The 14,369-nt window shown below is 45.0% G+C and overlaps 1 protein-coding gene across 1 annotated transcript in view; it reads left to right on the top strand.

Moving 5' to 3' along the window:
* The window catches only part of LOC105186930 (lachesin), a 302,984-nt gene extending 291,500 nt beyond the window's left edge, over window positions 1–11,484 (top strand). The window contains exons 4-7 of the mRNA XM_025304681.1: window positions 6,361–6,546; window positions 9,706–9,901; window positions 11,230–11,397; window positions 11,477–11,484. Coding sequence (XP_025160466.1) covers window positions 6,361–6,546; window positions 9,706–9,901; window positions 11,230–11,397; window positions 11,477–11,484 — 558 coding nt within the window. The remainder of the gene's footprint in view (window positions 1–6,360; window positions 6,547–9,705; window positions 9,902–11,229; window positions 11,398–11,476) is intronic.
* Window positions 11,485–14,369: the final 2,885 nt, after the last annotated feature.

Here is a 14,369-nt window from a genome sequence, read left to right as displayed (position 1 = left end):
ATTAGCGAGTTTATCCATTTATTCTACACGCGGCCATGCCTTCCGCGGCGGGGGAGAAGGGAGAGGAGGGAAGGGGAGGGCGGCGAAAGTCGGGGAAATAAAAGCCCAGGACGCGAGAGAGCCGCGGCGCGGCCCGTGTAATATGAGTGGGCGGGGGGGGGGGGCGCAGGGAGCGAAACGCCAGAGAGGTGAGAAGGCACGGCGCGGCGGCGGGAAGGCAAGGGGAAGGCAGGACGGGCGAAGGAGCGAGGGGCGCGGGGAGCGAAACGCCAGAGAGGTGAGAAGGCACGGCGCGGCGGCGGGAAGGCAGGACGGGCGAAGGAGGCGAGGGGGCGCGGGCGAAGAACGGGTCCTGGAAGAGGCGCGAGAGAGCGGAGGAGAGGAGGTGGCGGGAAATAAACGAGGTGCGGTAGACTGGACCGAGGCTCCTGATCTCACAATGCGCCACAATGGAGAGCGCCGGCGATGGTTTTGCATATGAAAGAGAGGACCGAGAATGGAGAGAACGCGCGCGCGCGCGCGGGCCGAAGCTGACGGAGGTCGGGGTTAGCGAAGAGCGCGGGTCGGGAGGAGAGGGGGGCGAGTAACGCGCGATATTATATCGGACTAGGAAAGTTACCCCCTCCCCTGCAGCCCGCCCCCTCCTCCCTTCCGCGTTCGCTCGCTCATCCCCGAATCTCTCTTTGCGTCTATCTATCCGTCTGTTCCGTTACCGTTCTGCGGCTCCTTCGCGGCTCTGCCGCCCCTCCCCCCTTCTTCCCACGTCCTTGCTGCCGCGCAACCACCAGTCGACCCATCCCAACCGCGTTCCTTAAAGGACCGCGAGGATCGGAGAGGGTTGAGAGAGCTGGAGGAGGGGCAGACCGCGGGGAGTCGAAAGTATCCGGGGAGGAAACTGCATTAGGTAAAGAGGTCGTTCTTTGCGTTAAGATAGAGGCTCGTTTCCATAGGAAGGCATGGGGCGCGCTTTAGAGCCTCGTTCGCGTACTCCGTTGCGCCCCTTGCCCCCTCCTCCTCCTTCCTGCCGCTCTAAATCCTCCGGCTGCTTCATTGTGCTGCAAATTCGCGAGGCTTTCGCCGATCGGCGACGACACGGCGGCGGCAGCGGCGACGCCGCGTGCCAGCCAGAGGGGGCGACGGCGGCGGCGGCGGGGGTGGAAAGTGAAGCGGTTTTCGCCGTGGCGTACAGGATTTCCCTTTTTGGGGACGCAGCGGGATCGCGCGAGATCGCGCGCACGGCTTTCGAGGGTCCCGGCTTTCGAAGTAGCGACGGAGTCGTATTGTGCGCGCCTTCGACATTGCCCTCGTCGTCGCGCGCGACCGCCTCCCCCTCCCCCCCTTCTCCCGCGACGTTATCCTGCGACGTTATGCCGCGCGTGCGTTGCTATGGAGACCTCCTCTGTCGCTTCCGACAATGGTTTTCATATCGGTTATTCCTTAACGCGAGGAATCTGTCGGGAGGTTATGTGACGTAGAGACCGCGCACGCGCGCTATCTGCCGGCAGATAGCGTTGCCGTCGCGATCGGTTTTATGTGCCGTCTCATGGCCTCGCTAATATACTCGTAATATTAGGCCGGTGCGACAGATTTGTCAGTTTTTTCTAGTGCATTTTCCGTCCTAGGGAGTTTGGCTATTGAAGGGGAAACAAGAGAGAGAGAGATATAATTCATCTTGTTTGTAAAAACAAGTTTTTTCGCCGCGGCCTTTACATTAAAATGTTTCAAGTTTCAAAGTAGAATACACGCGCGTGCGTGGGTATTTCATTTAAAAATTGAAATATTTATATTGGTGGAAATCAACATAACTAGAACTCACCGAATTAGATATTTGTTCCGATATATCGATATTTTCCTTAATTCCCTTTATTTTAGTTCTTCTTATTCCCCCGGAAAGGTTCATCGTTCGATTATTATGAACTTCAATGAGTTGACGATGATATTTATATTCAATGAACTTGCAAATATTCCCAAGTAAGACATATTTAAAAGGATCTTTGGCGAACTTGAAAATCAACTGAGATTAGGTCAACATTTTTGTAAGTCAGGCTATATTCATTAACTCAATGATTTAAAAATTAAATGGGTTTTGTCGCTGTCGACGAATCCATGTCATCATCAGGTTAATAGGAGTTAATAGGAGTTAATAGTAGAAAGGAGTTATTAGATAATCAATTTGATTAGTTGTAACGTTGCTTCATTAATACAAAAAAAATATTCATTAACTCAACACTTCCAGTCAATTTTCAACTAAATAAAATCCTCGCAGATCTGTTTATTTCGGACAACTCCGCCGAATTTCACGAGAATCGGACGGTGAACCGTCTCGGAGACCTTCGAAAGCAGCCGAAATTATCAGCCCGTCGAGACCGGACAATTTTGTTTTCCACTTGATTTAACAAACACGACAAACCTTTCGCACCAACCGACAATATTTCATCGGTTCTCGTACTTAGCTTTTCTCGCGATTCGTAAGATTTCGCCTCTTTTTGGAAATTCTCCCTCATGGAGAGTTCTCTCCTCGTCGCAAAAATCTCTCTACCTCCGCGACCGACCTGACCCGGGAAGAATTTTACTCGTATCTTCCGCCCCTCCTCCTCAGTATATTCTCTCATTTTTCCTTTTCGATTTCCCTGAATTTCCGCTGCTTTAACCCTCCGCGTTAGTCCCCAGTATTCTTCAGCTTTGAATGGCCGCGATGTTCATCACGGATGTACCAATTTTCCCCCGCCATTCTTCCCCGCCCCTCGAGGCAATTCTTCCATCGCCACTTGACCAACAGACCAGCCACTAAAGATCATAAAAAAGAATGAATGAGAAGATGAAGAACATTAGGGTGGATACGAAGAAGAAGAGGCCCTTACAAGCCGCGTAACGGGCGCGATACGTTAGCGATAGCCTGAAGGTGCATCCGCTGGAGGCTGCGACTAACGGAGGGTTAAACATGTCGCCAGGTCGGCCGAGCCCGCGAGAACCTGAGGAAGCGGCCGGAAGTATACGGAACATCGCTCGGCGCGCGTTTCAGCCGATCCTTGCCCTGCAGCACCCGAGTCCTGCGCGATTAATCATCGACGAGCGAATCGATGCTCGGACACGACCAAGCGGAACGCGGCGCGAACGGCCTGCCGGAGGGCCTGCAAGCCTCTCTGTCGCGCGGTTTCTCCCCGCCCCCCTCTCTTTTTCGCGAGGGCTGCCGTCCCCCCACAAAATCGGAGAGCGCGCCGAAAGGGAGAATGGAGCCGAGCGCGCTATACTCCGGCATATAATGTATTATAAGTGGAGGCACTCACAGGGCCGTCACTACCAAACACTCGCACTCACCCCCTCCCGCCCCGCAGACCTTTTCCTGTCCCACCTCGCCGCCCCGCCGCTGCTAACCCGCGCTCCGCTAAACCCCCGCCGCGTCTGCCATCCGTACACTCCGCTGCGCGAGTTATCGATAAGAACCGCGGAGCTCCTTTGTCGGTTGATAGATAGCCTTTCAGGCCGATGCGAGGTCAGATATTCGACGAGGTACGGGTTCAATTTCATGCCAATAATATCTGTGCAGAAGCGGAGCCGCGCCGGAAGGGTGGCGGCGGAGGAGGGCAGAAGGGAGGAGGGCAGAGGGCGAACGAGCAGAACGGACGACGAGAAGGGAGGCAGGAGGGATGAGAGAATATTCGCGATGCTCGGTGGCTGCGGTCTCCTCCTCCTCCTCCTCCTCCTCTTCTTCCCCCCTCTCCGCAACTTCGATCGGGGGCGCGCGGAGCCGCGAGTTTTCCCACTAATGCGCGTGTTAACCGGTCGAAATCGCGCTTTCCTTGCCCCCTTGCCTCCTCCCCCGCCACTCCTTCTCTCTCTGTCCTCTCCCTCCCCCCTCCCGTTGCCCTTCCATTGATTTTAATCCGTAAAAAATGGGTTTAATTAATGGGCGTATATCAGCGACTTGGCGGAGCGCAATAACCGGCGGAGAGTTCAATTTAGCGTTGATGATACGTAGGACCGCGGAGCGAAAACGCGGTAACCCACATTCGGAGGATAGTCGCGATAATTACTTCCGAAGTAATATAACTTGCGGGAGAACATTCACGCGCGACACGAGCGCAAAAAAGTCTCGCGATAAATCGCGACCAATATGACGATCGCGCCGGCGCGGCGCGAGCGGCGACGTTGATTTTCATCTTTATTCCCTCTCTCTCTCTCTCTCTCTCCCTCTCCCTCTCCCTCTCTCCCCCCGCCCCTTTTTCCTATCCTTCTCTCTCTCCTTCTTCCCGCTGTTTTCCTATCTAAGCTCCCGAAGCTTCTCGCGTTTAATGTAAACATAATGTTACATCTCCTGCGAGAGCAGAAGACACGCTCGCGAACTTCGCCGCTAACTGTTATCTCGCGCCGTTGCTCTCTTTTATTCGTCCCTTCTCTCCTGAAAAGTTGCGCTCTCCTCGGGTTATCGTGTTTTCGTGCCCGCGGAATTCCTCGTATTTACACAACGGCGGACAGCGCGCGGGGATTTCCCGCCCTGTCGGGGGATGCGAAGCGGACGGCGCCTGCCGGAGAAGATCCTTCCACGAAATATGGGCCTCTGATTCCCTCCCTCGAAGGGAGGCACGGCCGATGTACGAATATTTCATTCATTCGCGAATGGAAAGCGCCCCGCGCTTCCTATCTCTCCTTCCCGCGGACGTTATCGTAATCGAGTTCGCGTCCGAATCGTGACGGGAAGCTTAAGGGGTAATATCTGAATGAACGCCTGAAAACAGAGTAAGTTTGGGAATTTTTTGTAGTTAAATAAGAACATAGATGGAAAATTGGTTTGAAGGCTCTAACGTGTATACTTTAAACTACACAAAACAATTTTTTGTTATTATTTTGCCTCAAGATGGCGCTGAAGCTCTCCAAGTAAAACCGCATTTTTCTCATGGGTCCCCGCGGCTTGCAGCAGAAATGCCGTACTCTTTCAAAACGGACAAAAAGGCAAAATTTTTGTTAATCTACGTTAAATTTGCCAGAGAAGTACACGCGCATATGTTAAAATATTGATTTTTGTAGAAATGGTGAACAGTTAAGAAAAAAGTTTCAGTTTTATCCAAGAAATTCAGTGAAAAAATATTTATAATAACAAAAGTTTTAAACCGATCGTAAAAATCATGTGTACTTCTCTAGAGAATTTAGTTTAGCAGTTACTGTAAAAATTTCGAGAGGACCGGATGAAAGTTGTTAAAGTTCTGCTGCAAGCCAATTCGGAAAACGTGCTTTTACTTGGAGAACTTCAGCGCCGCCATCTTGAAAATAATAACAAAAAATTGTTTTGTGTAGTTTAAGGTATGCACATTAGAGGCCTTCAAACCAATTTTCCATCTATGTTGTTATTTAACTACAAAAAATTCCCAAACTTACTCTCGTGTGTTTTCAGGCGTTCACTCAGATGTTATCCCTTAAGGGCGCGCGGTCGCGAATATTTCAGCGTCAACGCCGAGCTGCGGGAAAAAGCGACACCGAAGCGATGAAAAAGCGTACAGCTGTCTTAGGTTAGGAACAACTTAGATTAGAAACAACCGCTTCGTCCCGATCGACTTGGACGCGTCGAAGTTTCCGGCATCGCCACGGCTCGATGAGATATTTGTGTCCATACCTCGTGAATCTTTCTCGCGAATCCGAGCAGCGAGAGTTCACAACTCGGCCGAGTCGATTGAGATCGTCCGGTTTAATCCTTAAACACTGGGGAACGAAATTGTCCCGATGATATTTTTCAACCGTTATTCAAGCGATACTGCTGCTAGGATTTATATTCATAAATACTTTTACCATTCATGCTCAAATGAAAGAATTTCTTTTTATCGTGAAAAGTTATTATTTTCCCTTTAAAAAATTATATACGATTTAAAACATCTTTGCACATTGCCGCAAATTTTCGCCAAATATTGATACGGTTCATGCACATTGAAAAAAAAAAGATAAAAAATAAAATCGTGGGTGAAAAGCAATAGGAGGTAACAAAACATCCTAGGGTTCAAGGGTCAAACCGGCCGGGCCTGATGATCTCGAGTATCTCTCTCACGTCGAGGAGATGCAAAAGACCTCAGCAGCGACGCTCGATACCGAAAGATTCGACGCGAGTTGCGAGACAGCGGAAACTGCGGCGTTTCGAGGCCTAGCCGCGAGCGTGCAATCCGAGCGTATGGTACCTGCTCGAGGTACGAGGACGTCAATTAAGGCTCGCGAGACGAGAGCGTTCGACGAGTCGTCGTTTGAGTCGACGCGATCGCGTTCGTTGCGACGTAGCGCGCATAGCGACGAGATTAGGCGGAGTGCGGGAGAACGGAGGAGCGTGATCGAGCCGCGCGAGAAAATTCCGCCTGCTAAGAAATGGGTTTGTGAGGCCAGGTGGCGTGGATCAAGGCGGACACCAAGGCGATCCTGGCGATTCACGAGCACGTGATCACGAACAACGCCCGCCTGTCGGTAACCCACAGCGACTACAACACGTGGACGCTGCACATCCGCGGAGCCCGGCGGGAGGATCGCGGGATTTACATGTGCCAGGTCAACACGGATCCCATGAAGAGCCAGGTAATTCGTATGGATTCGCGTATTATCGCCCGAGCGAGAAGCCGAGCGCGACGAACGACACGCCCCGAGTAGAAAAATTAATAGGGCTCTGGTGAGGGCCTGATTATTTTCCTCTAACATTAATCGGGCCTTAAGTAGGGCCCTAGTAGGGATGGACAGACAAGGGCCTTACAAGATATGTAACAAATGGTTTAACGGATCCTTATAAGGCAATATTTTACGAAGGTCTTATAAGGAAATATTTTTATTATTGCTTGAGTAAATATATTCGTTCCTTTCATTCCATGAAATGTAGACTGTAATTTCTTTATTTCTTTATTACCTTGTTAGTATAGAACAAGAATTTTTTATTTTTAAAATATAGCATACTTTATACAATAAAATATAGCGTTCATTACACATAAAAATTCTGTTACTATTTTTATTAAATTTTGCTGCATGTCAAAATGAAGACAATACTAGAAAAATCCTTGGAAGAGACTAATGAATATGGCAACTAATAAAACTAATAAAACTTACTTTTAATTGCGGTATAATTAAAAAATCTTTAAAAGAACCAGATAGAGCGTACCTACTAAAACAATACTAAACTATGATCATTTTATTACACGATTCAAATGTTAATAATTTTCTATAACAAAACTCGATTTTGTATATCTGAAGCATCCTTGAAAGATCTTTCTAAGGCCCTTCTCAGCTTTTCCTATTAAAGCCTTATTTCGTAAAATCTAAAGCATCCCTGAAAGATCCATCTCGGGACCTGATGTGGTAATAATGAAGCATCCCTTTTTAAGGCGTCCTATTTTTCAACTTTATCGAGGCTTTATGCTTCATGAGGATAGCCCTAACCATTTTTTGCTCGGGACGCCGCACAGTGAGGCCAGATGACATTTTTTGGTTCAAAATTCTCTAGAGACCTGAATTTCCAACCGATCATTGAGACCAATGGATGAGATTGATCCTGAATAAATTCCAAAGAGATCTGTCTAGTCGAAATTTTGAAAAGATTATCGGTTCAGGGTTCATGGGTTTAGAGTTTGTCTTAAAAGTTTCGAGGCTCGAACTTAATGTTTTATAGCTGAATATTCAACGTCGGGTATTATTAGGTTCTCGAGCTATGACTAGATTGGGTTCTTGGACTATTTGGGCCTCTTAATATATACGGCTTCATGCATCCACGAGCTAAAAAGTTCTCGGATTGATAGATTCCTAGGTTGATGGGCTTAAGAATCTCTCGGTTTTGTGTTTAACGGGTCTATATTTAATGTTTTTGTATTTTGGGCATATGACTTTTGGGTTAATAGGTTTCTGGTTCAAGATCGATAAATCTCAAGGTGTCTGTTGATTGGTTTCATAGTTTCAATCCGCTGAATATGCTATTAGATAGAAACAAGTGTCGAATAATGAGTATTTCACAAGTTTCTCGCGTTTAACGATATTTTTTCCTTTTTTGGGGCTAGTAATTCGAGAAAAAAATTTGTTTTCTATTTTGGCAAGACAGATCTCTTCGGAATTTATTCTGGATCAACCTCATTCATTGGTGTCGATGATTGGAAATTCAGGTCTCTAGAGAATGTTGAACCAAAGAATGTCATCTGGCCGCACTATGCGTCAGGGTGCGCCAAACGAGCCTTCCTCGACACCGCGCGATTCTTGCGTGAGGACGCAAGGGTGGGTCATCTCGAATCGGTTCAGTCGCTGAGAATTGATCTCGGCCGATAAAAGTAAACTCGTCGCTGACGAGTAACTTCCTGCGGAAGGGGCAGGGATAATAATATATCGACGTTTCCTCAAAGAGTCCTTAACTCTCTCTAGCCCAATTTGCTTTCGTATAAGAAGAAAGTATGTTTGACGCGAGACCGCGAGATATAAATTAACAATTTTCAATTCTGAGTTTATTCTAAAAAAATGTTTTTTTCGTAACAACTTTTAATTTTGCAGCTACAATATCTGTGTATGAATACATAATTTAAATTCTTTCGTGAATATAACGAAAATTAAGTTTAACATGAAATCAACAGGTATTAACCTCCAGACATAAATTAACAATCAATTTACACTTTTCGATTATTTTATTCTGAAGGACGATTTTTTCATATAACGTACATCGCCAAACGTCGAGAGATTTCAAGTGGATAGCCCAGATTTCACCGGCAACGTCCAGCTGTTCGACTAGCACTGAAAATGTGCAGATTATTATCATATATTATTTAACATATATTTTATATGTTGTACAACATATTGTATGTTATAATATGTTATTATGATTATTATTATTATATGTCCTTATCGATACATTCCTTAAAAATTTGTGTACATTTTTACAATTTTTTAAAATATTTTTACAATTATAATTTATCATGATTCTTACAATTTAATACATATTTTAGGATGAAGCGTCTACCAGCCTTCATATTTGCGTGTATTCATTTGGAAACTTGTTAAATATTTCTTAGTTATTTCTTCATCTTTAGTTGCAAATATTTGTTTAATTTTTGTCGCCATATATCTTGACATTTGATGAAAAGGGCAAAAATATTGAAAATTGCCAGTGAGTGCAAAAAAGATTATTAAACATTTTACCTTACATTTCCAGTTTTCTTTCTTTCTCTTTTTTTTGGTGGTTTATTCAAATTTTTCAGTTTATAGCTCTGGCAAATATTCGTTGAAAAGCGATCCTGTATGTATCACTATCATATAATTTTTAATTCTCCGTTCACACATCCCGATTGAGCTGCGACGCTGATTTGTATGTAACGTCGTGAAAAATACAAGGCTTTCTTCGCGAGAAATTAGTCGCCACCGAGTAATCCTTACGCGACCTTCGTTGAGCAAGATTATTTCTTAGTGACTGAACCTTGCCGAGTCTGCGACTCGAGGGAAGACAGCGGAAACCAATGACTATCGCGCATCGAGCATAATGGAGGTCTCCTGTAACTCGACGTTAAATTCCAAGTAACTCCCGGGAGTTACTTGAAATTTAGCCGAATCTGCGATGTCGTGACCTCGAACTCGGAGTTTTCCGCTGTAATTGGGCGAGCGGTCTCGTGCTATATATCTCGCAACAATGTTGACTCCCTTTTCATCGTGCCCGATATACACACGCACAAGCACACACACATACATGCGCGTTATAATTTATCTTCCTCACATTTGCAGAGCGCGTTTTTGGAGGTGGTAATACCGCCAGACATCATCTCGGAGGAGACCACCAACGACCTGATGGTTCCCGAGGGAGGGGCCGCGAAGCTGGTGTGCAAAGCGCGCGGTTATCCCAAGCCCGACATCATGTGGAGGCGGGAAGACGGCACCGAAATCATTTCGCGCGCCGGCCACTCCGGTAGCAAGACAAAACGTAAGGACTAGTTTTATTTCCGAGCGAGCCGGTCTCGAGTCTCCGGGGAGCGATACGGCCGCGGCGCTACAGCACTGACGTTGTTTTCTTACCGAAGACGCTGAAATTGCCGGCGCGCAATTAAAATCGATCTCGTCAGGGGAGTAGCCCGCGCTTTACCCCGCGCTCAGCCTCGACCCGTTTGTCCTTGCAACTCAACCGAGTGGCCGTCGCTCGCACGTCCGGAACATCGAAATCGGTGTCTTGCGAATTTCCCGCTGACGACGCTCGGTTATATTCTCTCGCGAAACGATCGGATTCCGCTCGGGAATTCAAATAAACATCAAATTCAACATTCAGCTTTCCAGGAAACGACATACAGGGTGTCTTAAAAATACCGGAACCCCCGGGTAACTTTGCAGGATCAAGTTTTCATGAAAAACTTTAAGTACAAAAGTTGTAGAAAATCGAGTAACGGACTTGACGGTGACCTTGAATTTGACCTCGGCTATGACCTTCAAGGTCATTTGGAGGTCAACTTGCGTTTTTTAAATGGGAACTCTTATTTTTTGTTACACTGTTTCTTTTCTACCAATTAATTTGAACAATTTTTGTCTGAAACATTTTTTTATTTGTCTAATATTTTTCGAGATATTTGAGGAAAACTTGGTAACTTTATCAATATTTAACTTACGATATCTCGCTAACTATTTGTCGGGAGAAAAAGTGGTACTAGACTTTCTTACTTTATTTAGTCTTAAGAATATATTGTTACAATAGCGCCCTGACTTTTGTTATTTTACTGACTTTTGGAAAGACAAAAGTTTCATTTTTTTTACGTAGAATCAATTGCCGATGTGAAAAATAGGGGTTCCCATTTAAGAAAAAAAAAGTTGACCTTGAATGACCTTGAACCCTTCACCCGAGGTCAAAATTGTTGATGGCATCGAATGTCCCCCTTAGAACTGAGCAACATTTGTCTGACATTTTTTTTCTAGAAAATATCATCCTCGAATTTTATTCAGCCGGCCGGATTAAAATGGGACACCCTGTATAATAGTGTAAAATTATTTTTTGTCGGGACGCATCTCCGAGATCAACTCCGACGCCGTCGTCGTGGCCAGAGTCGCCCTCAAATTGAAACGCGAAACGCATCGCACTCGTGATAAATGAAACGGCGCGGGTGAAGGGTGGAGGGGGAGAAATAAACTAAACGCAATAACGTGAATTTCCCCCCGCGAACGTTCAACGGCGCTCCGAATTAAGCCGATCGGGTATTAATGCTGTACGCTTTGATTACGTGTAACGAGCTAACTTCTGAGACCGTTCCTCGCGCTTGCATATTGCAGTATCCACCGCAGAGGGCGAAACGCTGACTTTGTCGAAAGTAACGAGGGGCGAGATGGGCGCCTACCTGTGCATCGCCAGTAACGGAGTGCCTCCGACAGTCAGCAAACGAATGATGCTGCACGTGCACTGTGAGTACATCAACCATCCTCGCGCCGCTCCGATTCCACGCACGTCACAAAAGACATTCTTTTCCCGATATCGCGCACGATCGATAATGTTACCTTATTTGCGTCGGTATCTTATTAGGAGTGTGAGGAGGAGATTTAATTTTTTTTCTCAAAAATTGATTTAACACGACAATGAAAGAATACCTTAATCGAAATATTTTCCCTCTTTTTCTACTCCCTCGTTTTCTACAACTTCTTCCTATCTTTCTGGCAAGAGACGGATTTCGCGACGATAAAGAGATTCTTCTCTAGAGTCGATTCAATTTTCAACAAATTTTTGCACTTGTTTCAAATTATGAAAATGTGTGTATTCTCTAAAGCATCGGATCGGAACAAATGATAATCGGATGGAGCAATGTCTGGAGAACACGCGGGGTGCGATAAGACTTCCCATTCCAGCTCTAATAGCGTGGTTCACTGATTTGGTTCACTGATAATGCAACATGAGATCGAGCATTGTCGTGAAGAAGGATCACTCTGCGTCGTTTACTTGCAATTGGTGATCGTCTTTGGTCCGATGCTCGCTTCAATTTGTATAATTGTTGTCGAGAACGATCGGCGGTGACAGTTTCATTCGGATTTAACACTTCATAGTACACAACATCTACTCGCAAATACACAGCGATACCTTTGAACCGTGAAATTGCGCCTAGAGATGTGCGAACTATTCGAATTCGAATCGAATGGAATCGAATCTAATGTAATTCGATTCGATTCGAATCCGAATCCTTGTGATTCGAATCCGAATAATTCGAATAGGAATCAACTACATTATCGTTTGCGTGCATCAGCTACAAAACGGACCATCTGGGTCCGTCTGTATTTGTTTGAACTCTTAACTTGTAATTAACTTAACTTATAATTAATAACTCAATTATAAATTACTTTAAATATTTAAATATATATTTTACTTTAAGACGATATTACAATCTTCCGATATTCAATATTCCCTTTCATATTAAAATCTTCCGTTATTATTTGCATGTTTAATAGTCATGTTAAATTTTTTAATGACTTGATTCGATTTCATTCGAATCGATTCGAATTCGAATTAAAAAAATGAGACTCGATTCGATTCAATTCGACATAAAAATTCTTGACTCGCATATCTCTAATTGCGCCTCGAAGTGGATGTTGCTGGTTGGCCTAAATCAACCCATGATTTTTTTCGTTTGGGATTATCGAAATAGATCCACTTTCCATTCCCAGTAACAATTCGATACAAAGAATTCTTCGTTCTTTGTCTGACGATCAATGAAATGCAAATGTTCAACCGGTTCGCAATGGTATTTTCTGATAATTGATGCGAAACTTATTTTCCTCCTTTGTCAATCTTTCCCATACCATGTGAACGTTTAGCAATTATTTAGTAACTGTTGTATGACCAACATTTATACTCTGGCAAGTTCTGAAGTGGATCGTGCTGGATTTTCGTCCAATAATGCCTGTATTTCTGTATTTTCTGTATTTTCAAGTTACTTGTCTCGAGCGATCTTTATCGTTAACATTGAAACCACCACTTTTGAATCGTCTAAACCAATATTCACATGTCTTAATTGACGGAGCAACATCGCCACAAGTTTCTATCAAAATTCTACGACCTTCAGCTGCCGTTTTTTCTGATTAAAAAACAAAAGCAACGCATGTCGGAAATGTTTTTTAGGAAGCTCCATTTTTAAGATGGTATTAACATGATTTTTACCGTGTCTATTGTTAGTAAATGATTAAAATAAGTATCATAGATCAAATATCACGGACTAAATATCATGGATTAATATTAAAACATTAAGGGACAACAGCTGTTATGGGAATGTCTCCAACAAGACTGACATTAGTGCCATCTCTTGCAAAGCCCTCAGGACTAAATCACACTTCTAATATTTTTACCGAGTAGAAAATCTACTCGGTAATAATTCTTGAGTATTACGTAAGTTCGCTCGATATTCCCTTGCGACGGTCTCAAAGTCGCCTATCATAAATCATGTTTACAAACATTTAACGTAGACCTGTCGAGCTTCTTCGCGCTGTATTAATCGTCTTAACTTTTCATCGGTGTTGTCTCGCACGGAGCAACTACCTTAGGTGGAAATATCGCAGCATTCGCGACGCGTAATTGCGATCGGCAATGGACGAGTAATGTGTGACTCGCACGCAGATAAAAGTGCGCGCGAAGATTTCGGAGACGCTGCGAGACGCCGCTAAGCGAGAAATACGTAACTAAGGGACGAGCGCGAGCGGTTCTTCTTCATGCAAACTCTCGCGGCACGAAAGGGAGAGACACGTCGGAGTTCATAAAATAAACAACATCGCGCAGACGCTTTGTAACGGATTGGAAAGCAAAACGAACTCGTGGGACGACTTCCGTGCGAGCGTGTGAGCTGTACCGTTGAAAATTTATGAATCCGCAACCGCCCAACCGAGTCACATGCGCGTTTCATGGGCGAATGGGTGGGTTGGGGGGGGGGGCGAGGAGGGCTGAACGGGGCACCGGTCCCTCGAAACGAGTTCTCTTTCGACTAATCTTTAATTAATAACATAGGTTTACGCTCGCTCCTTCGTGCAGCCGGCTCACCTCTTACGGGATGTTTTATTCATTAAAGAGAAAGGGATGTATTCGCATAAATATTGGATATGCAAATATATGAGCGCAATACTCCGGAAAAGCGACGCGACGACATTTTTGTGGAATGTTTTCGCGCGTCTGTATTAATTAATCCTCCCCATTAATCGTTACGTCATTTCGAAAATCAAATAATGAAACATGATTTGCGCGTCGCATTCCGTTGTTGTCAAATTAACAATCGTCCAGTTTATAATTGATGAAAATAAATATGAAAATAAATAATACGGTCGCGATTCAATGATTGCGAGACTCTTTGATTAAAAAAAAAAAAGAAAAACAGATATATATATAAACCAAATGCCGATTTAAAGTGAGCATATATTTATAGTACGATGTGCGCAGATATCAA

This window comes from Harpegnathos saltator, unplaced genomic scaffold, assembly GCF_003227715.2.
Source record: "Harpegnathos saltator strain DR-91 unplaced genomic scaffold, Hsal_v8.6 scaffold636, whole genome shotgun sequence".
Taxonomy (NCBI): domain Eukaryota; kingdom Metazoa; phylum Arthropoda; class Insecta; order Hymenoptera; family Formicidae; genus Harpegnathos; species Harpegnathos saltator.
This window is presented reverse-complemented; position numbering and strand designations above follow the sequence as displayed.